This window comes from Berghia stephanieae, chromosome 10 (assembly GCF_034508935.2).
Source record: "Berghia stephanieae isolate SIO BIC M18660-M18661 chromosome 10, UCSD_Bste_1.3, whole genome shotgun sequence".
Taxonomy (NCBI): domain Eukaryota; kingdom Metazoa; phylum Mollusca; class Gastropoda; order Nudibranchia; family Aeolidiidae; genus Berghia; species Berghia stephanieae.
In genome coordinates, this window is record NC_088369.1 from 28,720,071 (window position 1) to 28,744,619 (window position 24,549).

The 24,549-nt window shown below is 35.9% G+C and overlaps 1 protein-coding gene across 1 annotated transcript; it reads right to left on the minus strand.

Moving 5' to 3' along the window:
• Nucleotides 1-4,458: 4,458 nt before the first annotated feature.
• On the minus strand, nt 4,459-19,365 carry LOC144980934 (uncharacterized). The gene is made up of 6 exons (XM_078928902.1): nt 19,145-19,365; nt 16,270-16,381; nt 14,067-14,239; nt 12,889-13,023; nt 10,113-10,144; nt 4,459-6,755 (listed from the first exon to the last, which is right to left on the minus strand). The coding sequence occupies exons 1-6, from the start codon at nt 19,277-19,279 to the stop codon at nt 6,380-6,382; spliced, it is 963 nt and encodes a 320-aa protein (XP_078785028.1). The 5' UTR covers nt 19,280-19,365; the 3' UTR covers nt 4,459-6,379.
• Between the last annotated feature and the right edge of the window lie 5,184 nt (nt 19,366-24,549).

Consider the following 24,549-nt stretch of genomic DNA (forward strand, 5'->3'; position numbering starts at 1 on the left):
CTCACTTCTTTGATTACGATGGTTGGTGAGTTGTAGGCGGGAGGGGGGAGACTGTAACCTTACAATGGACCGAATGAATGCGAGTGGAGGGCATGAGATGTGCAAGCGAGCGGAACAAACTCACGACGTAATGGGATGGGGGCGACATGGTGGTGTTATACGATGCCTTGGGTAGGGGAGAACGCAATTTGCGAGTCCCTTTCTTTCTTATTGCCAACGCCGAGCAGTCAACATCGCTAGCGCTAGTCAGTTTTAATTTAATTATCATCAGTACCAGTCAAGACATATCCTTGTTCAATACACCTTTATAATGGCCTCTAACTCTTAAATCATTTATCAAGAAACGTAAATGTTTAACTCTTGAGACCAAAGCTATGTTGATTGAAGAGGTCGATAAAAAGATCCGAACAAAAGCAGAAATTTGTCAGTCGCATGACATCGCTTCAAGTACCTTACACACCATCTTGAAAGATAGAGAAACCATCATGGCGGCGTATACCAGTGGACGATTCCAGCAGGAAAGGAAGAAAATAAGAAAGCCCGATTTTGAAGACGTCGACCGCAGTTTGTTGTTATGGTTCAACCAGGCTAGGAGCCTCAGTGTCCCGATTTCAGGCCCCATCTTAATGGAAAAAGGCAATGAACTTGCAAAAACCCTAGGACACCAGAACTTTGACATGAGCATTGGTTGGTTGAATCGCTTCAAGGCCAGACACGCCATTTCAATGAAAGTTGTTTGCGGCGAATCAGCTTCAGTGTCGACCGAAACTATTGACAGTTGGAGGAAAGGTCAGCTGCAAGAAATCCTGAGGAAATACCAGCCCGGTGAAATCTTCAACGCGGACGAAACTGGGCTGTTCTACAAGTGCCTGCCAAACCGCACGCTTGCGAGACAGGGAGAGGTGTGCAGCGGCAACAAGATTCCAAAGGAGAGAATCACACTGTTAATCGCTGCCAACATGAATGGGACGGAGAAGTTGCCACTCCTCACAATAGGGAGGTTCGAGAAGCCGCGGTGTTTCAAAACATTAAAGCTCTTCCAACAGAGTACAAATTCAACAGAAAGGCGTGGATGACAAGTACGATCTTCGAGCAATGGGTGCGGAAGCTAGATAGAAAGTTTGTTCTGCAAGGAAGAAGCGTCGCACTCATTGTGGATAACTGCTCTGCGCACCCACATATGACTGATTTGAAGGCCATCCAACTGTTTTTCCTGCCGCCAAACACCACAAGTGTACTACAACCCTGTGACCAGGGGATTATCCAATCGTTTAAAGTACTCTACAGAAAGAGGGTACTAAAACGACTTATTGCCACCATGGACAAGGATGGGAGTGCCGACAGCTACTTAAAAATGAGTGTGTTGGATGCAATGTACACCTCTGCTTCTGCATGGAACGATGTCAAGATGGAGACCATTGCAAAATGCTTTCGCCACGCTGGATTCAAAATCACCCCAACTACTCTGTCTCCAACCGTTGATTTGGACAATGATCTGTCAGTATCAGACGCCGCGCACGATATTGTACCCATCAACGATCGCACCGATATCGACAACCTTTTTGACAGACTGAGAGACATAATGCCTCTGAATATGACGGCCAATGAATATCTGTCAGTGGATGAGAGTTTTACTCCAATAGAGGAGTTGTCAAGTTCTGACATAGCACAATGTGTAACTGGAGAGAGTTCAGAAATAACAGAAGAGGAAGACACAACAGAAGAAGTCGCCATCATTCCATCAAAAGCAGCACTGCAGGCATTTGAAGTGGTTCGCCAGTTTTGCATGCAGCAAGAAAACGGCATGTCAGTGATAGGGAGCATCAACGTCCTAGACAATTTCATCAATGACGTTGCCACCAGTACAAAGAAACAGTCAACAATTGACTCTTTTTTCAAACCAAAATCCATGATATAAGAACAAGTGTTTTTTTTATATGATAACCTATATTACCTATGCTATGTATCATGAATTTGCCTAAGATCTCGAGATTTGAATGAGTGGACGAATGTGGTGACTTAATGTATGTTAGAATTTGATTCTGATTGTTAATATTTTTAAAATTCATGTTAATTTTTTAATTGTCTGTCTGGAGTGTTGGGTGTGTGTTTGAATTTGTATTTTGTTAGATGGGGTAAATAAAACTGGAACAATCCCCTCCCATAACGTACCAAAAAAAACACCCCCCCCCCCCCCCCCCCCCCGAAAAAAAAACACAACAACAAAAAAACAAAACAAAAACAGATTCTTAATTGATCAACTACTATACTTAATGCCCAACAGTCATGTTCAATGATATCACTATCAGGGGAGATAATACAAAGAATAATTATAACCCAATACCCAGAGTAGGCCCGCTTAATTATTTCCCTTGCATGATCTCTTATAACGAGAATCCTGTTATAACGGATTTTTCGCACCAGTCCCATACATCTCGTTACAACAGGATTCCACTGTATTTACCAGAATCAGTGGGAGACTGGACAGGCAGTGATGACATCGGTTGTTACTGTTATTTATTAAAATATTTTTTAAAAGTGATTAGGGTGGGGAGGAGGGGTGAATAAGTGAGGAGTGGTAGATTGGTAAGGATAAAGTTGTCAAATGCTGAGTGTGTCAACAATAAGAACAATTGGCTTTGTCTTCTTATTATATGACACTGAAAGGGGAACATTATTCTACCTGTCATTGAATGAAACAAGGCACGCTAAAAGCTGCACCTCATTATAAAGAGATGTTATCGAAACGCCCTGCCCCCCTCACATTCTTCATATACTTTGTAAAATACTCAACACAGAAAACTCGAAAACACAGAAATTTCAAACAAATAGGACTGGTCCCAACTTGTTCGAGGTTTCCATGATGCACTGTATGTCAATTTCATCTTACATTAGGATCTTGTGAATCAGTATTTGACATTATCAAGCAGGTTTTATTTTTAGGCATATCACATAGCCTATCTCTCAAATAAATATAATGCTGTCTTTCAATAGTATTAATACATATAACATTAAGTTAAAGGTAGTCTCCTCCTGATTATGATGATGATGATGATGATGATTATTATTATTATTATTTTTAAAATATTTTTTTAAAATTAAAAATTATTTTTTAAAATTTACTATTATTATTATTATTATTATTATTAATTATTATTATTATTATTACAGTGCAGATTGGATATATTGACCACGGTTATATCGACATCACACTTATATCGACATGACATCACAGTCTCTTTTTTTTTCACTATATAACATTTGTAAACAAAAATCGCCATAAATTTTATCACAAGACTGTTATATCGACGTTGCAAACCATTGATACCGACAATAATTTGTCTAAAAAAAAAAGAATTAATACAATTTATGTATGGTCAAGATATACTGCAGTTAAGTAAAACACAACAGCCAATGAAACTACAGAGATATCACGCTGTGATGTACAATAACAGTCAAAGAAAATACAATATAATTGTTCAATGACATCCCGTGAATCGTCATTGATCATAACTGTAATGTCAGCAGTCAAGTCTAGTTCCAGGCCATGTCAGCTTTTCTTGGTACTGATGCCAGTAATGGAATTCCCAATATCAATATTACATGGCTTCCAACAAATAGGCTGAGGAGAAACGCTCCCCACACCACCCACTACGTGCGAGACTGTCTATCTGTCTTTGTAAGCTGCCTTGGACAATCCCGGTCTGAGAGTTGGTAAATGAGGCAGATTTCTTATTCCCCTCCCACCTCCCCCCTTCCCAAAAAATCACTTTCTCAATTTCTCTTATATGCAATGCCAATGCTCAGCTTCTTGGTTTCGAGATATTATGCAAGTCGATGCCACTATTACTGGTACTTAGTCTCTATAGCACTTGACAATAGTTAAATTTTAGAATACACCATTGTTCTGATGTGGAGTCAGATAAAGTGAGTGCAACCATTGGGACCAGTTTCCACCCATACCACTATAGTAGCTATCAAGACCCTACATTGTTTTTGAACAGCAACTTCATGAGGCCAATTCCTTATTCGATGTCCTTGTTCGTGCTAAGGAAAGGGTCCATAAAAATGTTCTTTGCCTTCAGAGACAGACCACAATAACAGTCTTAGTTAAATAAAGTGAACCGTAATAAATTTCAAAATTGGCCCCTTTAATATATATAATATTGACTTCCCTTGTTATTATCTCGCCTTTTCTAATTTGTTTCCCTTTTTGTTGTTGAATGACTGATATATTGACATCACGCTTATATCGACATTTTAACAGTCACGACGATGTCGATATATCCATTCTAGACTGTATTATTATTGTTATTATTATTATTATTATTATTATTATTATTATTATTATTATTATTATTATTATTATTATTATTATTATTATTATTAAAATCATCATCCTCATCATCATCATCATCATCATCATCATCATCATCATAATTTTTATTGTTATCATTATTTTTACTTTTATTATTATTATTGTCATTATTATTTTCGTTACTATTATTATTATCATCATGTGTGGTAGTAGTAGTAGTAGTAGTAGTAGTAGTAGTAGTAGTAGTAGTAGTAGTAGTAGTAGTAGTAGTAGTAGTAGTAGTATGAGGAGGAGGAGGAGGAAGAGGAGGTGGAGGAATAATTGTATTATTGTCCTCATCATTATTAATACTTATATCATTATCATTCTTACTAATAATAAACAGTGCAACCTCTGGATAATGACACACCTGAATAACGACAACCCCTGGATAGTGACATTGACCTCTGGTCTTGAGTTTTTTGCTTTATGTCATTAGTACTAAAACCCCAAAATAGCGACATACATTATAGTAAAACACCTGTTAGCGACATCAATAATCGGCAGTTGACACGGATGCTGTGATACAAAAAATCTAGCCTAATAGACAACCTCATTTCCGACCAACATCATCTCGTCATTTTAGCCAATAAAAACTCTTCTTTTCCTGTCAATGAAAACGAGATTTGTCATGAGTTTTTTTAATGACTTAGTTTTAAAGTATTTTTGTGGCAAATGCTACGAAGACAACCTTTTGGCATAGCCTAATGTACCAACTTCCGGCCCCTATCATCAGCCAGCAGGCAAAAATTATTGCTGACAAGCTTGGAGTGGCAGGCTTTTAAGTGAGCAATGATGATTGGCTCGATAGTGACTTGGTCTTTAAAATGAAGATATGCCAGACACATTTTTCTTCAGATCTTAATCTTATAATCAGTGCCTGCTCCTTAATTTATCACTTTCATGTTGTCTTTAAAGTAGTCTGTGACGAGTCAGCTGAGCACTATTTATGATGAAAACAATGACAATACAAATCGGACAGTGAAAGTGTGTAGCTAGTAAAACTTTTATCAATAGGAAAAATTCATATTCTAACGTAGCTGGGACCTGTCTTATCCAAGCACTAGTCTGTGCATCACATCGTTATATTCACCGGTCTCACCACGCCCCCTTTTCCACCATCTTGAACAACCTGGAATAACAATATCTCTGGATAACGACATAATTTTCCAGTCCTGGGCAATGTCGTTATCCAAGGGTTGCACTGTATTTAAAATGTGGTTAAACAGAATTTCACAGGACTTGATAATCTTTTTCGGTTTATACACTTGTTTAAGCATAATGACTAAAGTTAAGAAAATGAAGGGATGGTCCTTATTCATGAAAACTGTTATCATCACTGACTTTCTCTCTTTATGTCATAGAGTGAAAAGATTAAACTTTGTGCTGGAATAGTGACACATAACAATGATTATAAAGAAGCAAATTGAAAAGTCATTTTCCCCCCTCTCTCTCGTTGTTAATGATATCTTGTAAATTCTAAACCAGTAATCTCCATACAACAGTTAAAACAAACAAAAGATATAACTGCTTCGTATCTACTGTTTACACAGATAATTTTATTAAAAGGTGATTTGCATATGTACCCATAATATTATTCACTCAGCTCAGGAAGTGCTGTCTTTTCACTCTTTGACATAAGGAGTCAACTCAGTAAAAACAGACAATTTGCTCTTAAAGGGACAACATATCTTGATTTTCTTCTGACTTTTAGCCATTATGTTTAACACAAACTATGTCAAAAACGATATAGATGACAAAGTCCTTGAATTTCAGTTTGACAAGTTTATTTTAATTGTAATCATCTTCAATAGCTCTTCAACCCTTTACAGACCGGATTAACATGCTTGTGATTTTAGTCATTAAGGGTAGAATAATTGCATTCATCAATGGTTACTGCTCTCTTGACAGCAGCTTCTAATGGTAACACTACAATATTATGATGTTCTACTCAATCTGCATAATCTTACCCACCTTCAACTCTCGTGCTAAAATGAACAATGTTACAAATTCATTGTTATTTCATTCCTGGTAAGAAATAAAATCTGGACTATTCTCTTGAGCTTGATATCTGTATTGCATTTCTAGCTCCCTATCTTGATACTGGTAGTCATCTGGGTCGTCATTTTCATTAGCAGCATATTCTGGAACATCATCTTGGTATTGGTGTGCATCTTGAGATTGTCTTTGGTCCTCATAATCATAATGATAGCGACCCTGCTCTTCGAATTTATCTTGATGATACTCGCCATGTTGAGCTTGGTAAGACTGCTCATCATCACTCTTTAGTCTTTCATGTATGTCTGAGGGGCTCTGTTGTCCATCTCTGTGATGATGAGCATGGCTAGTCTCTTCATCCTCTGATGAATGCTGACGGTGTGATGTGAGGAAAAAGCTTCTGTGAAAGTAGAAAATAATTTCGAAAAAATCATATTTTAGACATTTAAAGTAAAAAATATAATTTTCAATAAGATCATACCATTTTAATCATTTAAAATTAGGGAAATCATTTCTTCATGATTTAAGCATGTAAAAAACAGAAAATTCAACTTAACGGAAAATTAAATATTTTTACATTATTATGAAAGAATTTATCAAAAAATATATTGTCATCCATCTAAACTATGATGTTATTAAATAACTTAAGTTCATTATCATATTCCAATGCTATTGATTGAATGAGAGAAACGTGAAAACAATTACAATGCTACCATCAATAGATTGAAAACCATGGTTTCATTTATCTTACTTGGATTCTAAACGAAAAAATATATTTTATTAACGTATTCAGACTGCATTTATTTATATATATATATTTATATATATATATTTCTTTAAGATAAAATATCTCTATCTTTGGCATGCACGTGTGTGAACAACAATAATTCGCACATTAAAAAATGCCATACTAAACAGGTAAACAAATGTGAATTGAGATGCAAAATAAAAAGAAAATACAACCACACTGTGACGACCACCTCAAAGAACAAAAGTTGAACAGGAATTGGAAATACTTGAGTGACTTCTTCACAACAACAAACTTAACTTTTAAAATATGCAGGAATTAATCTAATGACTATTAAAGATAATAAATGAAAAAATGCAACAGTACGAAAAACGAAAAACAAAAATTATAACATTTTTTTAATGAAAAGAAGAAAATACTTAAACATCAATGACAATTCACGTTCATTCCATCACTTTATTAAGTGACCAGGTAAGTGACTTCACTCCTTTCTCTTTTAATATGAAAAAACCCCGAATCATTTCTTCAATACACAAAATGACCACCATAGCACAAACTTCCACTCATCAAGATGAACTATTTACATGACTATAAAAAAATTATCAATGGACACGTATTGCTAACGTTTATGCCTGGAACTAACATTTGGTAATTTTTATCTTATACCTCCAACATCAAGCCATCTTCACATTTTTCTATTTGTAACCAGTTTCCAAATTCAGTTTAATATCCAATTATTTTCTTTTAAAATCTAGGTGTTTGCATATTTTACTTTTATCAGCTTGGCTTTATATTTCAAATATTAAAAAAGAATATTACTTAAAATATAATCACAACAAAAAATCCTACCCTGTGAACAGAGAACTAATGAACATTTTAGCACTAGAATGGTCACGTGAACTTTTGCAAAAATGGAAATTATGAGTGAACACAACTGGAAAATATCTTGGGACTGTGCTGATCACATGTTCACGATTTATTGCAACTTAATTTAAATAATGTTTCATCAGTATTCAACTCTTAAACCAGAACGGCTGAACCAAAACCAATTCAAAATGCTTTCATTTCTTTTTCATGCTGTTGTTGGTCAAATACAAAACTCCTGTCAATCTTAAACTCTTAAAAGGAAAAATATTTCTCCATGCAACTTAATGAAAATTGCTTTAATTTTACTTTGTTACCAATTATAAGAAAAAAAGAGATTAACGTACCCTCAATGACATGCTATCAGCTTACACTGATCTGTTTCATTACCGAAAACTCATATTTAGTATTGACTATAAATCTATTGCTAACTTCTTGTGAAAAATGACATAACTCAGTTATGATAAACCGCTGCATTACTCACAAATGAGCGACATACCTTCATTATCTTCTTCACAATGATCAAACCAAAAAAGCATCTGAACATTTCAAAAGAATTGACAATGGATATGTTAGGGGGACTGGTAAAGCAAAAATATTATTTAATGTGCATGAAATAAGACTTAGTGAAGAGGATAAAAGCAAAGACGACTTTCTCTCTCAGAAATTGAGAATTTAAATTTCTAACCTTCTGTGGCTCAGGAAAACAAAATAAATGACAAATCACAAGGAGAGTCAATTAATAACAAAGTTTACCAGATATAATAGCTACGAACCATTCTTCCGTCAACATTGTCATGATCTATTACCAACACTTGACAATCCATACAATTTTCTCCTTTTTATACATTTTTCTAACATTTATAACGTCATTCACGAATTTACATGTAAAAACTTTTGACTAGAATCTAATGAGAAAATAGTAAACATAGATTAAGTAAGTAGATCAGTATATAAATAATGAAAGAAAAGACTGTATGAATTGCAATACCAAAAAAAGGGATAAAGTATCTAAAAAGAATAATCTCATCCTACCGTGCAACACATGTTCAACAAATTCACGGTTCGATGAACAAGGACAGAATCCCAAATTATGTCCTTCGTTGTCATAGTAAATTTTTCACAAATGGTTTCACAGTTTTGAATAACAAAACTGAGTGAAGAGAGATAGGAAAGCAGAGAAAGCTGTGTGAACTCATAGCCTGATAGCCTGATACATCATAAAACAAGACAATGATCATAAAGAGAAAGTCAATTACTGTGAGTTGTATTCAATAGTTCAATCAATGGAATATTTCCTTGAGAACAACTAACAACAATTCATCTTTCATTTTAGGTTTGAGATCACCGCCTCAAATTGTGACATAATTTAGGGTCAGTCTCAGCCATAGTCATCTCCAATACTTACCTCTCACCCACAGCAATCAGTCCCACAGTTTGTGAGTATTTATCACAAATGACACACTGATGAAGGAATTGCATTGTGATACTTGACATTGTCATGCTTTTTTTTCTATCGCATGTGTTAAAATTTTGATTTATGCTCAGGATCTGTGGAGCTGATTGTTTCAGTGACAGGCAAATACTCAATATAGCTATGGCCTCAAGTTATAAGTTTACAAAGATTATGATTGTGCAGACAAGCGCCTTCCCCCTCCTTTCTTTCCCCTACCCAAACCTCATCTCATGCCATTTTGTGTGCTGTGTTGTGTAATGTGGTGGTGTGTGTTTCTGTAGTTAATAATATTCACTATTTTCAACAAAAAGGCATGGATAACTTATTCAACCTACAAAAGCTGTATGCGCAAACATTGAAATCCGTTGGCTTCATCACAAGTTGTGTCCTTTGCCTAACAGCCTGTTCATGTATTTGGCAAAACAGGGATTCAAAGTACTTTTCTGGCTGTCCCGCATAATTTGATGAATGCGTGTTGCACTGTAATAGTCATCCTGAGACATTTTTTGTATTTCTTTTAAAATATTTTTTTTACATCACTGCAAGTTCATACAAATATTTCATTCATACTTTTCAAACAATTAACTAAGCACTTATGAATAGTTTGGCAAATTCTGGGTTAATTTTGTAATAGAAATCATCATTTATCTCTAGATGGCCCCCCAAGAAATTTTTTCCCATAATGAAACCTTGATTCTTTGGCCGTTCTCCTCATCTGCATCTGAAATAAGATGAAAAACAAAAGAAAACTGAGAGACAATAAAACTACAAGTAAGTTGAGAGAATATTATGACAGAAAATCACCTGTTGATGCATTTAATTCAAAAGTCTGGTTTCATAACCAAGGAGTATTCTGAGCTTACTACTATTAAGCAAATTTTACAACCAAGTATTTTGATGTTAGCCTAAGCCTAAATTTTGCTTCAATAGTTTCTCTAAAATTTACTCTTTTATTTGGTTTGACTTTTTAAGCTGAGCCAAAATCTTACTAACAGTTTTAGGTGATTGGTGTTGATAGCTCTGACTTAACACAGTTAGCCAACTGTGAATTACAATAAGACTGGTTTCATGCTGGTAGCCGATATCCCTTTTCTTTCTTTCCATTAGTAAGAGATTGACATAATCAACTGTTATAGAACTGGCCTTAAATGACTGAAACTGTAGCTAATGATTTGAGTACAAAGACATCACCCAGTGTATTTATCTTGAAATGCAGTCAATAATTTGACTATGTTGAAATCTCTCATCTGCTAAATGACCAGTGTGTTTATGTTAAAATATTTTTTTACAATTCTTAGAATGACTCATAGAGATATAAATAAAGCATTAACAAATACTACATCATTTCCAACTGTCTTAACTTCTTACAATAACAGAACATTTTAAAAAATAGCAAATTTTCAAAATTACTTATTGATTTTATGGGCATCATAAACCACATAAAAGGGCCACTTATCATTATTGTCATCATCATCAAATTAATCATTTTTATCGTCCTCATAATCATCTTACCACCACTCGTGAACACTTAAACACTCATACACACACATGCACAGACAAACATATACACACAAACACATTAAAAAAATAATTTATCAATCATTGGAGTAGCTGCTCGCTGAAACATGACCAAAAAAGATGAGTCTTTAGTTTCTTTTTTAACGTTTCTAAGGATGTTGAATCTCTTAGTTCTAAAGGCAATTTATTTCAAATTCTAGGCCCGGATCAAGCAAAGCTTTTCTCCCTTGCTTTAAGTCTAGTTTTAGGAATCTTTAGTTTTTGAATCGTAAGAGGAATAAAGACATCTCTATGGTTCTTATATCTCAATGAGCTGTGTCAGATAAGAAGAGGCGCTGCTATATAGACATTTAAAAATAAATGTTGCTACTTTATATTCTATACATTCTCTCACAGGCAGCCATTGAAGGTCCACCATGAACGGTGAGGCTTCATCTTGATGTTTCTTTGTCATTACCACATGCTGCATTGTTTTGAATTGCTTGGAGAGAAAAATATTTGTACTTGACTTTCCAGAAAGTAAAGAGTTATAATAATCTAATTTTGAAAAAAACTAATGGAGATATTAATTTTTAACAGGCATCTTTTGTTATAAAATACCGCATAAAACTGATCTTTTTCAAATCCACAAATAACATCTTATTCCATTGACATTACTTGTTCATTCCTCAAAAGGTCCAAATCAAACATGACCCCAAGATTCCTAAGTTTATTGACAAAAGGCACTTTGATGTCGTTTACTACCAAAAAAGTTTGATCAATCTTATTAATTTTATTCTTATTCCCAACTATCAACATTTCAGTTTTGTCTGCATTCATCTGTGACATATTCTTCCCCATTTATTCGCTCACTTCGCTAATGCATTTTTCAGAGCGTTCAATTTTCCTGTCAAATGTTGATTGATGATTGGTGTCATAGATCTGCATGTCGTCGTTATAACAATGATGTTCAAGACCATACAAATGAATGATATCCCCAAGTGGTGATGTATAAAGCACAAAGAGTACTGGAGAATGGAGCCTTGGGGTATGCTGAAGGGAAGAGGTCCTCTATTGGTGCATGAGTTTCCAATGATAATTTGTTGATATGTTTTGAACCAGTTGAGTGCAGTTCCTTGGATATCAACAATATTTTGCAATTGCATTAGGAGGATTTCATAGTCTATAGTGTCAAATGCGGCCGACAGGTCTAGCAAATTTAACATAGTCATACCTCTGTTGTCGATGATTTTTGATAAATCAAAAGCAACCCGCAAGAGGACTGTTTTGGTGCTGTGCAATTTTCTGTACGCTGAATGAAGAGGCTCTTGGAGCCGTGACTTGCTAGTTGTTCATTTGATTGTTGGAGAACAACTTTTTCCAGTAACTTTGATATACACGGTAAGTTAGAAATCAGCCTGTAACTCACAGCCCATGTCTCTTTGACAACAGTGCTTTAACTAGGTACTTCTCACAATAAATCTGCCTCCCACTTTGCTATGTAAACCACTGCCTTGTCATTCCAGACTTTACATGTTGTAAGACAGTTTAAAATGTTTTGGTTGTTGGCTGAAGAGGGATATCAGAGTGTAATGACCTTGTAACATAGTTTGTTTTGTTATTTTCCAAAGAAGTACTTCAGAGGTATAAAGGTCACAGAGCCGGAGTTTACCCCGGTTTCTATTTTGTTAAACAGATGTTAACAATCGCTCACTAACCTTTGGATAAAGCAAGTGCCAATCACAAAATACTTTCCAACAGATATAACTAGACCATCTACCCAGTCAATGCTGAGTGAACAAGGGGGTCTCGACTGCACCCAGGATTGATAACAGTCCTTTTGTCTCCAAGAAAATTGCCATAGTACTGAGCTATCGCCCCCTCCCCCTCCCCCTTCTGTTTTATATTCAAATGTTACATCTATTTCATTTACATTCACAGTTTAGATTATCACATTGAAAAATTTACCTGTAATTGTAGCTTATTCATAAAAAAGACGTCTTTCCACCCTTTCTGGTCCACTAACATGAGGAGTTCTTGTGACGCTTGCTTTTTGGTATGGTCAAAGTAAATCTTTGACCACAGGGCATCACAACTACACAGCTTTGAAAAAAAAAGAACGGAAAATTAAGATGACAAGAAAATGAAACTTTTCTCAAAAAGCAAGATAAAGAAATTTTTTTTTTAAATATGTAAAAATTGGGAGAAAAGGAAAACAAGAATTCAGCAATAATACAATTTTAGTGAATTATGATAAAGGTAACTGAAGTAATATCTTTGTCCGACAAGCAAAATAAGGAGAATGTAATATACATTACTATCATTTCAAATGTCCATTGAGATAGATGTCAAGTAAAGTAAAACGGTATAGTGTGAATAATTTCTAGGCTTCATGATAGTCCCTTTTGCTCACAATGAAAAGAAAGTATTTTCATATGCAATTGTTTTATTTCCTAAGTTAGACCTGTATTGATATAATTTTGTTAAAAGATAGAGGAAAGCAATGACCATACATAGACAAGTTAACATAAGTATAACGAAACTAACAAGAGTCATGCAATGTGAAGAAATTAGCTGACATTTTAATGACAATCAAAGTGATTTTTTGTTTGCATCAAAACTGTTGCTTTGAATCTCTTTTTCATAAACTGTTTTCTGATCTCTGCATAACTGTAATCGTGAACAACTCTTTCTTGTACAAATAAAATCAAAACCCAAACAGTCCAAGTTCCTTCTCTATATATTCCTCCTTTGTAAAATAACATTGTCTGATTGACATGATTTAGAAAGTAATGAATTACTGATCCAAATATACATTTTTTCTTACAAACCGCAATTCAAAATGGTTGAAATATATTGTAGACTTATAGGAAATAAACCTAGGTAGCCCAATATGCCAAATGAGTTTATGTAAATTTTGGTTTGTGTTACTTAATTTACAAAGTAAATATTGTATAACAGGAAATTTTAGAAATAGCTTTCTATATATATGACATTGATATATAAATTCATTTTTTTAAAAATCATAACAACATCAAGACAAAGGTTCATATAAATTACATTATTTTGTTATTATACCTGGGATTAAAACCATTAATCCATCATTCTGAATCATTATCTGTGTCAATAGCTTCAAAGCAACTTACCTCTCGAAAGAGTTTATTTACTTGACCCAGCCTTGCAATGGAGACTAAATCTAAAAGGAATGCTATCTTAAGTAAAACTTTCCTTGGTAGTCTGTTCAAATAGTCGATATGCTTTAATACCAGCCTGTCAACATAGTCCAATTCTTTCGTTCCCATATTCCTCTCAATTTCTCCTGGCAGAGGATTTGAAAAAATATAAATAAGCTTGGAAGAACTTACCATCTTTATGAACTCTTTCAGTAAAATTATGTGAAAACAAAATGATAAAAACACAGGTTCATGATTATTCTTTTGTCTTTAGTCAAAGATTATTTCTTTCGAGTTCTTTACATCTAATTGTAATAAATTATCACACCACAATTTAAAGTATCATATGGTAGTTTTATCATTCTCAAAGTCTTTTATATCTTTTGTTTTTATATTGTTGGCATTATTTATAAACTAAGCAAAAGTATTGTGTATGCAAAGAAGATGCTATTGATTCATGTTATTGATTCAATAATGAAGATATTTATTGTTTTAATGTACCTCTCTCTGTCTCTCTCTCTGTCTCTCTCTCTCTCTCTCTATCTCTCTCTCTCTCTCTCTCTCTCTCTCTCTCTCTCTCTCTCTCTCTCTCTCTCTCCCTCTCTCTTTATTTCTCCTTCTCTTTCTCCTATTATCGTTCTCCCCCCCCCCCCCCCCCCCTCTCTATCTCTAAACTTATTCTGTTTATCTTGTTCCTCTTCCCTTTTCTTCATTTTTTTATTGGTTTTGTACTGTCAATACACACAATCTGGATGAGGAAATCTGGTCAACGCGTTATTTTAAAACTCATCATCACTTACTCAGAGGGATTTTTTTTCTTCAAATGCAAAATAAAGTGACACATGAATTATTAGGGCCATTTATTGAAATGGAAAAGAACAAGGATATCTTTTTTTTCCAAAACGTCATCATTGGAGCAAAATTTCTATGGACATGCAGTCGGATCTGCCATGATGGAACCCTCTTTTAGATTAAATATCGTTGAGGAAGGAAAGCCTCTGGTCCCCCCCTCCCCCCTTCTCCCACAGTAAATTCCTCTATTATGACTCCGTATACCGGAACCTGTCAAACACAAAAATTTACAGTATAACTCCATTTCCATCTGACACATCTCCCTATATAAGATGAAAAATTTTCCCTTCAGATCTGCATCATTAATCGCTATGGTAAACACTAAATACCTTACCCATTTGTTCTTTAAGCAGTTTTCTTGATATAACGCAGTTATTCAATTAAGCAGGAAAAGTCTCTACTTCCTAACAATGAATCTACAATTTCACACCTCTAAGTCATATCCTGCATAAGCCAGCTTTAGGCAAATACATTTTATGACCCTGTCCAGTAAGTGTTGTGTCGCTGCTTCTTAGATGCTCAGACACTGTATGAGTGCAGCTCTTACTCATTACATATTATGACATTTGTCGATGGTAACTGGACAACTGGTCATGGAAAATAAGTCTCACTGTGATGGTGGCATTAGTATATTCCTATCAAATACATCTTTGTGGTCTTCTATACCAGACACAAGACTTCTTACATAGAAGACATTCTTGACCAGACATCACACCTAGTCACGACATGGTGGTCATCAATCAGCCTGTCCTATGGGAATTGAAAATTCCCCTTAAATGTCACCGCTCGCAATTCAGTATAAGTCCATGTGAGTTAAAGAAAAGAGGGTGAGGTTTATGTTTGTGGGAACATTCTTGATAACACCCAAATGCCAAGTTAACAAATGGTTTAAGGAGTTTGGTTCAATAACTTTTATTGTTCATTGACTACTATTGGTCAATGAACTGGAATAGTGGGTGATTGTTTTGCAACTGAATTAAAGATTTAAATCGAATGCAAGATCCTGTATCAGTGTCAGTATCTCTCACATTTCAACTTTTTTCTCAAATGTGAAATACATCATGAGTAGGCATAGAAAATGTTAGAAGGAAAAGGTAAAATAAAGTGAAACATCCACAATAACAACAACAATAGTGACAAACAAAGATTTTATTTTAATTTGAAACTTTTTCCAGCAGTAATGGCAGCATTAAGAGGCTACATTTAAAGGTTCACTCAAATGACTTTAAACATTATTTGGCACGATCAAAAACGTTGGGTTAGTTGTCATACAGATTACGTAATGTTGTTCCAATTAGCTAGATATTAGTAGTCTAACTCGTACCTCTCATTTTTTCATCATCATGAAATTCAGAATATGTACACACTTGCTGAGAGGGAACTTGGTTAGAATCTGCTCTGGTGGGAGGAAGTATTTTCCAAATCCTTAAAATAACCTGGAAATAGGAGGAATCGTAGTTTATGATTGATTAAGTTATCTCCAGGTCTCTTTTTGGTGATTAAAAATATCATAGTATAGGTACTTTGATAGAATTTTCAGACTCAGAATACATTAAAATGACCCTTATGAAATGGATGAGACTTGAAATAACATTTAATTCGATACCTTATTTTTCTCTCTACTATAAACGTTTCAAGAGTTAACAATATTTTACTGACGAGTATTTTATTCAATTTTACAGAGAGATTCTTTGATCTCACCAGCATCTTTTGACGATTGAGAAAGTTTAGGTTTTATGGTAGATTGTATCACCTTTGTGTTGTATGAATTTGTATCAATTAAAAGATACATGGAAAGATTAAGTTATCTCCAGGTCTCTTTTTGGTGATTAAAAATATCATAGTATAGGTACTTTGATAGAATTTTCAGACTCAGAATACATTAAAATGACCCTTATGAAATGGATGAGACTTGAAATAACATTTAATTCGATACCTTATTTTTCTCTCTACTATAAATGTTTCAAGAGTTAACAATATTTTACTGACGAGTATTTTATTCAATTTTACAGAGAGATTCTTTGATCTCACCAGCATCTTTTGACGATTGAGACAGTTTAGGTTTTATGGTAGATTGTATCACCTTTGTGTTGTATGAATTTGTATCAATTAAAAGATACATGGAAAGTGTAGTGTTTCATTTTAAAGGCCTGAAAACAAGCTTTATTACTGATTATTAGTGTGTAGTGATGAGACAGAGAGGACAGGACGTGTTTTGATTGCTCTGTCTGATTCATTTTTGGTGAAATTTCATCCAAGGTGTGGTTTTATATAATTTACATAGTTTCATCCACTTGTCGACGTCTTTGCTAAGATTTTTTTTTCCGGATTTTAAAATGCTAAATTAATATTAAAACTTGTTTTAAATAAAGAAATTTTAAGTACCTACTAAAGGCCATTTTTACACACTGTGCTGATTTATGAACTGATTTTAAGAATCAAGGTTGGAGTTGGATCTCCACCTTTTTTTATCATTTAAGGTGACAATACAAAACTTGGATTCTTTCGAATAAATGTACAAAGTTGTCCAAGGAGCATCAGATAAACTTGCTATAAAGTCTTTGCATGACCAATTTTAGAATAAAGTGTATGGGTTTGGGATCCCAAGAGCAAAAATCAAGTGGAACAGCTCGAGAAAGTTCAAAACAGTGTACAGGTTTGTTTGTAATTGTAACAACCACAAGAGGACCAGTAGTGCCGTATGACCATCTACACATCCATGTACTTGTCCTTCAACCAGTCCATAAAAGTCTCCTCTGCCGGGTATACTGTGAGATAACCCCTGGGATGGAGGTATCAGTATCAGGGTAATCCAACATCATGTGGCCCATATTCTGATGGACGGTATCGCAGTTGGGGCATACAGGAGAGGTAATATTAATATATCCCCATCTATGGAGGTTGTTGGCTGTTCTGCCATGTCTTGCTCGTATGCAGTTGCAGGCTGTCCACTGCTTCCTTATCAGTGTTCTCAAGCTTGGCAAGGGTTGTATTGTCAGGTCGTCAATTAGATCACCACGGTTTTTGTTCGTTCCAATGTTTTTGCCATGCTTCGTTTAGGTCAATTTTTTTTTATTTTGGAGAAATAGGAGGAATAGAAAGGCTTTCTAGATTTCAGCTGGTGCATTGTGGGAGCCTGTTTCAAACACGGTTATGAGATGCGTGTTGGTGTCACACGTGTCCAGGTGCCACAAGAGAACTGAAAGTATCAGTGACATGCACAAGAGCCTAAATAGGTCATTACATGAAAGAAGCACAATTCAAAAAGCCAAGGTCCTTTTTAAAGAAAATTTAACTCTTCCATTGCAATTGATGACTTCTCTACCCAAAAATATCAGAAGCATTAATGGCATAATGGAATTTGACCTAAAAAATAGATGAGATCAAAAAGAAGGTTTAGGCATATCCATCTGTCCTCACGACACTCACAGTTGCGATTATCTCCCGCTTGTGCCATTGAAGTGGAAGTTGAAGTTTATTTTCTTACAATTCATGTTCATGTGTGATAAGCATGGAAGAAAAATTAGGGGCATGTGAAAATTGATAGAAGATCGTGAGTAAAAGTAAAAGAAAATGGTGTGCAAGTTCATCGATTTCAATGAAAGTTTGTAGAGATATTTTACCTAAATTGTCAACTAGGTATAATCGAAAACATCTATGATTTAAAAAAGTTCTCATAATTTAAAAAAATGATAATTTTTTACTTCACTTTCCCTCCCAGAAAAAGGATCCGGAAGTAAGAACGAAATACACCATTGCCATTACAAAGCGCGTTTTGTCTCTTTTAAAATGATACAAAAATTAATCACATAGGCCCTCAAATAACGCCATAGTAGCCAAACCAATAATAGATCAAAAATCATGTAACAAAAAATGAGTTTTTCCTTAAAGTGAGTGTGAGCCTATCGGCGGCTACTGAACTGGGGTTATCAAAGTGCCTACTAAGTAATAGTGATTAATGAATGTAATTTGTTCTGAATTTAATCCCATACTCTGAAAGTGTTACATGGCTCACATAAACATATCAATTGTGTCATCTTTAGAACGAGGTCCGGACCCAAGCCTGAGGCAAAACTTCTGGGCTTGCGTGCGGAGTGGAGATAGAGTCTAGTCCAGTCTGGACTTTCTACTCATGAATTTCTACCTTTTAATTTTAATGTATAATATAAAGTATGGTGTGCGTGTTTTTAACATCTTACATTGACAGGTGACACATAAACCTGAAGAAAATTTTTGGATGGAGCAGGTGCTGTTACAGAATTACTGTAAATAGAACCATCAGAATTTCCCCATATTTTGCATCTCTTTTCCCATACTTGATCCGTCGTCGCCATTTTTCAACAGTGAAGTGAAGAAATTCGTTTCCATCCCGACGACCTTGACATTGTAATGAAATATGTTGTAGTCATGAAATGTAATTTTCGTCATTTAGTTTTTTGTAGACGAGTCCACTCCATCGGCCATCTGTAGTGTAAACTTTTCTCAAGTTAAAATAGCAAGCCGATATGTAGCAGTCGACGTAGGTAGCCACGTGACTAAAATTAGATCATGATACGTTCAACACTCAAAGTATACGGTCAAAATATAATTATTAAGCTCTGCGAAATTTTGTAATGTTTTATCTTGCAAATCAGACGTATCCAGTAAGGTTTGCCAGATTATTTTAGGAACACAATGCTAAATAAATCGTAGACCTGTACCAAATAAATGTTCTGAAAAAAATGACTGGTATTGTGTTGTTGTCAATTGATTGCATTCATTTTCGTTTCGGGTTCGTGCTGCTCCGAATCATCGTGAGTGTCTCTTTTATTATCACCGGAAAATGAGTGCAACCCCTCTCGTTTCCCTCTCGCTTTTAATTTTGCTGAACTGAATGCAAACGTAACTCAAACGTTTGTTGTTTTCGTTTTTTTTTTCTTTCTTTTTTTTTTTTAAAATCTCGGAGTTAAATTTTCTCTCAGTTCTCTATCTGAAAAATGAAACAACACGTAAGTCCTTTTTGTTGTATTAGAACACCTTTTGGATGATGAATTTTGACTAAAATATGACCCGCCGCCTCTAAATGATACCATATCGCGGTGGTTTAGTCATGGGTCAAGTGTGTATGCTTATTTAAGAGAAAGACTATCATTTCTTAAACTGTCAAGCATTTGACCTTGAGGATGATGATGATGATGATGATGATGATGATGATAATAGTAATAATAATAATAATAATAATAATAATAATAATAATAATAATAATAATAATAATAATAATAATAATAATAATAATAATAATAATAATTCTATAGTGCCTTTCGTCGAAACCTCAAAGCGTTAAAAAAATAAAAAAATAAAAACATTTAGAGCATAAAACGGGCATCAAAAACATCAATACATATCACATGCAATACATTTAAAATTCAACTAAGTAAATATTTTCTGAAAAGATATTTTTTCAGGGTTTTTTAAAAGTATCTATAGAGCTCGAAAATCTCACTTATTGAGGGAGATCATTCCAAATGGTGGTTCATGAGTAACCTATCGCCAAAGCATTTAAGTTTAGTTTGAGGGGATGTTAACAATTTTTAATGGTGGGATCTACGATTTCTCAGAGGTACGTACGGTTGGAGTAAGTGTTGAATGTAAAGAAGGACAGAAGACTCAAATATACCAAAACAGACAATGGCTATTTTGTATTAAATCCTAGCCCGGACTGGTAGTCAGTGGAGGGTTCGAAGCATGTCCTTTGATGATGATCATGATGATGATGATGATGATGATGATGATGATGTGTTATGTTTTCAGGGATGTGTTGGCAGCAGATTTCAGAGCACTGGATTGCAGGTCTCTTCTCTACACCAAAGGAATCTGAAACGACCAGGCTCTTGACGTCCATTTCAGTCTTCAATTTGATGAAGCTTTGGCCTGAAAGGAGAATAGTAATAATAATAATAATAATAATAATAATAATAATAATGATAATAATAATAATAATAATAATAATAATAATAATAATAATAATAATAATAATGATAAGAGGAAGAAGAACAAGAACAAGAACAAGAAGAAGAAGAAGAAGAAAAAGGAGGAGGAGGAGGAGGAGGAGGAGGAGGAGGAGGAGGAAGAGGAGGATGTGTGAAGAAGAAGAAGAAGAAGTAGTAGTAGTAGTAGTAGTAGTAGTAGTAGTAGTAGTAGTAGTAGTAGTAGTAGTAGTAGTAGTAGTAGTAGTAGTTGTTGTTGTTGTTGTTGTTGTTGTAGTAGTAGTAATAGTGTTCTTATCTTATGAAAACGGTATTATATACTATTATATAATAATTATATGATTATATATAATATAAGCTTACCGGGAAAAGAATATAGAGTTCAACGAAGAAGATTCTCAACACAGCTCATAGAAAAGCAGAACAAAACGCACAGGACAGCTGGAACTCTCTTAGAAACGCCATTTACAGCACTGCAGTTCTGACATACGGCAAAAAGGAGCACAAAAACAATGATTGGTTTGAAGCCAATATTACTGATGGAGCCAGTCATTGATGCCAAGCACAGCGCACTTGTCAGCTATAAACATAAACCAAGTCAGAGGAACCTGCAGGCGTTGCGAGCTGCACGCAGCAAAGCACAGCAAACAGCACGACGTTGCGCCAACGACTACTGGCTTCAGTTGTCGGACAACATCCAGCAAGCGTCTGACAGTGGCAACATAAGGGCCATGTATGAGAGCATCAAACAGGCGACAGGCAAATCTACAAAGAAAACTGCGCCTATTAAATCCAAGACAGGGGAAGCCATCACAGACAAGGACAAGCAGATGGGAAGATGGGTAGAGCACTACTTGGAACTCTACGCCAGAGAAAACTCTGTCACCCAAAAAGCGTTAGACGCAATTGAAGAACTGCCAGTACTGGAAGAACTAGACGCAGAACCAATTATGGAGGAGCTCAGCAAAGCAATCGATGCTTTGGCCTGTGGCAGAGCACACGGTGACGACAGCATTCCACCCGAAATCATCAAATGTGGAAAGCCAGCCCCCTTGGAACCACTACATAAACTCCTGTGTCTTTGCTGGAGAGAAGGCAAGGTACCCCAGGATATGCGCGTGCCAAGATTATCACCCTCTACAAAAACACGGGAGACCGTAGTGACTGTAATAACTATAGGGGAATCTTTCTATTGAGCATTGTGTGTAAAGTCTTTGCGCGCGTTGTCCTCACTCGACTGCAAGTCCTCGCCGAACGTATCTACCCAGAGTCGCAGTGTGGCTTCAGAGCCAAGAGGTCGACAGTGGACATGATCTTCTCAGTACGTCAACTTCAGGAGAAATGCAGAGAACAGCAGATGCCCCTCTACATTGCATTTATTGACCTGACTAAGGCATTTGACCTTGTTAGCAGGAAGGGCCTTTTCCAGCTGCTAAAGAAGATTGGCTGTCCTCCTCAGCAGCTTAGCATCATTGCCTCCTTCCACGACGACATGAAGGGCACCATTAGCTACGACGGTGGAGCCTCTGAACCCTTCCCCATGCGCAGCGGCGTGAAACAAGGCTCTGTCCTCGCACCGACTTTGTTTGGTATATTTTTCTCTCCTTACTGCTGAAGTTTGCATTCAAAGAGTCCCCAGAAGGAGTCCACTTACACACCAGAAGTGATGGGAAGCTGTTCAATCTGGCACGGCTGAAAGCAAAGACCAAGGTTCGCACAGTCTCCATAAGGGAAATGCTATTTGCAGATGATGCAGCTCTATGCGCGCATACCGAGGAAGACCTCCAGCGGCTGATGGACAGGTTTTCCCACGCATGCAGGGAATTCGGGCTGACGATCAGCATCAAGAAAACAAATGTAATGTGTCAGGATGTCCCCTCTATACCAGCAATTTACACTGACAACGAGGAGCTAGAAGTCACTGATCACTTCACATACCTGGGCACAACCATCACCAGCAACCTCTCACTTAATGCAGAATTAGACAAGCGCATCGCCAAAGCTGCCGCTGTCATGGCACAACTGAGCAAGAGAGTGTGGACCAACAACCAACTCACTTTGAATACCAAACTCAGAGTATACCAGGCATGTGTACTCAGTAGCCTACTGTATGGCAGTGAATCCTGGACAACATATGCCAGACAGGAGAACCGCCTGGAAAACTTCCACATTCGCTGTCTACGACGAATTCTCGGCATCAGGTGGCAGGACAGACTCACTAACAATGCAGTGCTAGAAAGAGCAAACTCCCTCTGTATGCATCTCATGCTCTGTCCGCGACGTTTGCGATGGCTTGGTCACGTACACAGGATGGACGATGGACGCATACCCAAAGACATCATGTACGGTGAACTAGCTTCTGGACGGCGACCAACTGGCCGTCCAGCTCTGCGCTTCTATGATGTCATGAAATTGACAGGCATCGACTCAAACACTTGGGAGTCGCTTGCTGACGACCGCAGCGGCTGGAGATATGCGGTGATGGAGGGAATGAAGAGGGGTGAGGAGAGGAGAAAGATGAAGCTTGAGGAGAGGAGAGCAAGGAGGAAAGAGAGGCAGCAGATCCAAATACCAAACACACAGTCAAACTATGTGTGCAACAACTGCGGTAGAGACTGCCATGCAAGGATTGGTCTGCTGAGTCACACCCGTCGTTGCTCTCAACAAGACTGATGAGACTAAAGCCATACAGGGCGCAAACCATTGTCTCTTGAGACGGAAGGATGCCTACTTACTTATTACTTATTATATAATGATGAATTCAGACCCTGAAAACTGAATTTAGAATAAAATGATGAGAAATACGAATTTTGAATTATGCTTTGTGTTTGTTTGTTTTTTGTTTGTTTGTTTTTTTTGTTGTTGTTGTTGTTGTTGTTGTTGTTGTTGTTGTTGTTGTTGTTGTTGTTATTTGCTGGGTTTTTAATGCAAGGAGTTGAAGATAAAGATTAGAAATTACCCAAAGTTTAATATTTGTGGCTATAGCTCCAATTTCCAAAATCTATTTCACCCCGACAAAATATGTACCGCTTTGAGACGGCAGATCACAAATGTATGAATCGTAATATGTTTAAGTTTATGCATAGATTTATGTGCTGTCAATTTTCTCATCTCGTGGCCATGAGGATTTCACGTTGTCTTGCTAATTTAAATGTGATAATTAATAAGTATTGAACTATTACTGTGTATTAAATATGTAATTAAGTTGAATTTAATAAAATGCTTAATTACCAAACCCAATATCTTTCATGCCAAAGGCAAATTCTTATAATTTGGTATTTAAAACGCCAAATTGACACACCTGGTCCCCCGTGCGGTTGCGCACCAGGGTTGCCAGTTTGGCATTTTAAATGCCAGATTTCAAAAATCTGGCATTTTTGAAAACCGTTTGGCATTAGAAAAATCATTTGGCATTTGGCATTTTCATTTGGCATTTTCCTTTCTTTTATATTATACTTCAAATGACACCTTTTCTTAATAAAAAAATTACCCCAACAGGAAATTTAGTATAATTCAAAAAAAAAAAAAGAAAAAAGAAAGAAAAGAAAACACGCAAGCCACCAGGATATGATAGTAAATTGTCTATCAAAAGTGAGTAGTTTTCTTAGTGGGGGTGGGAGTCAACACACTTTGGCATT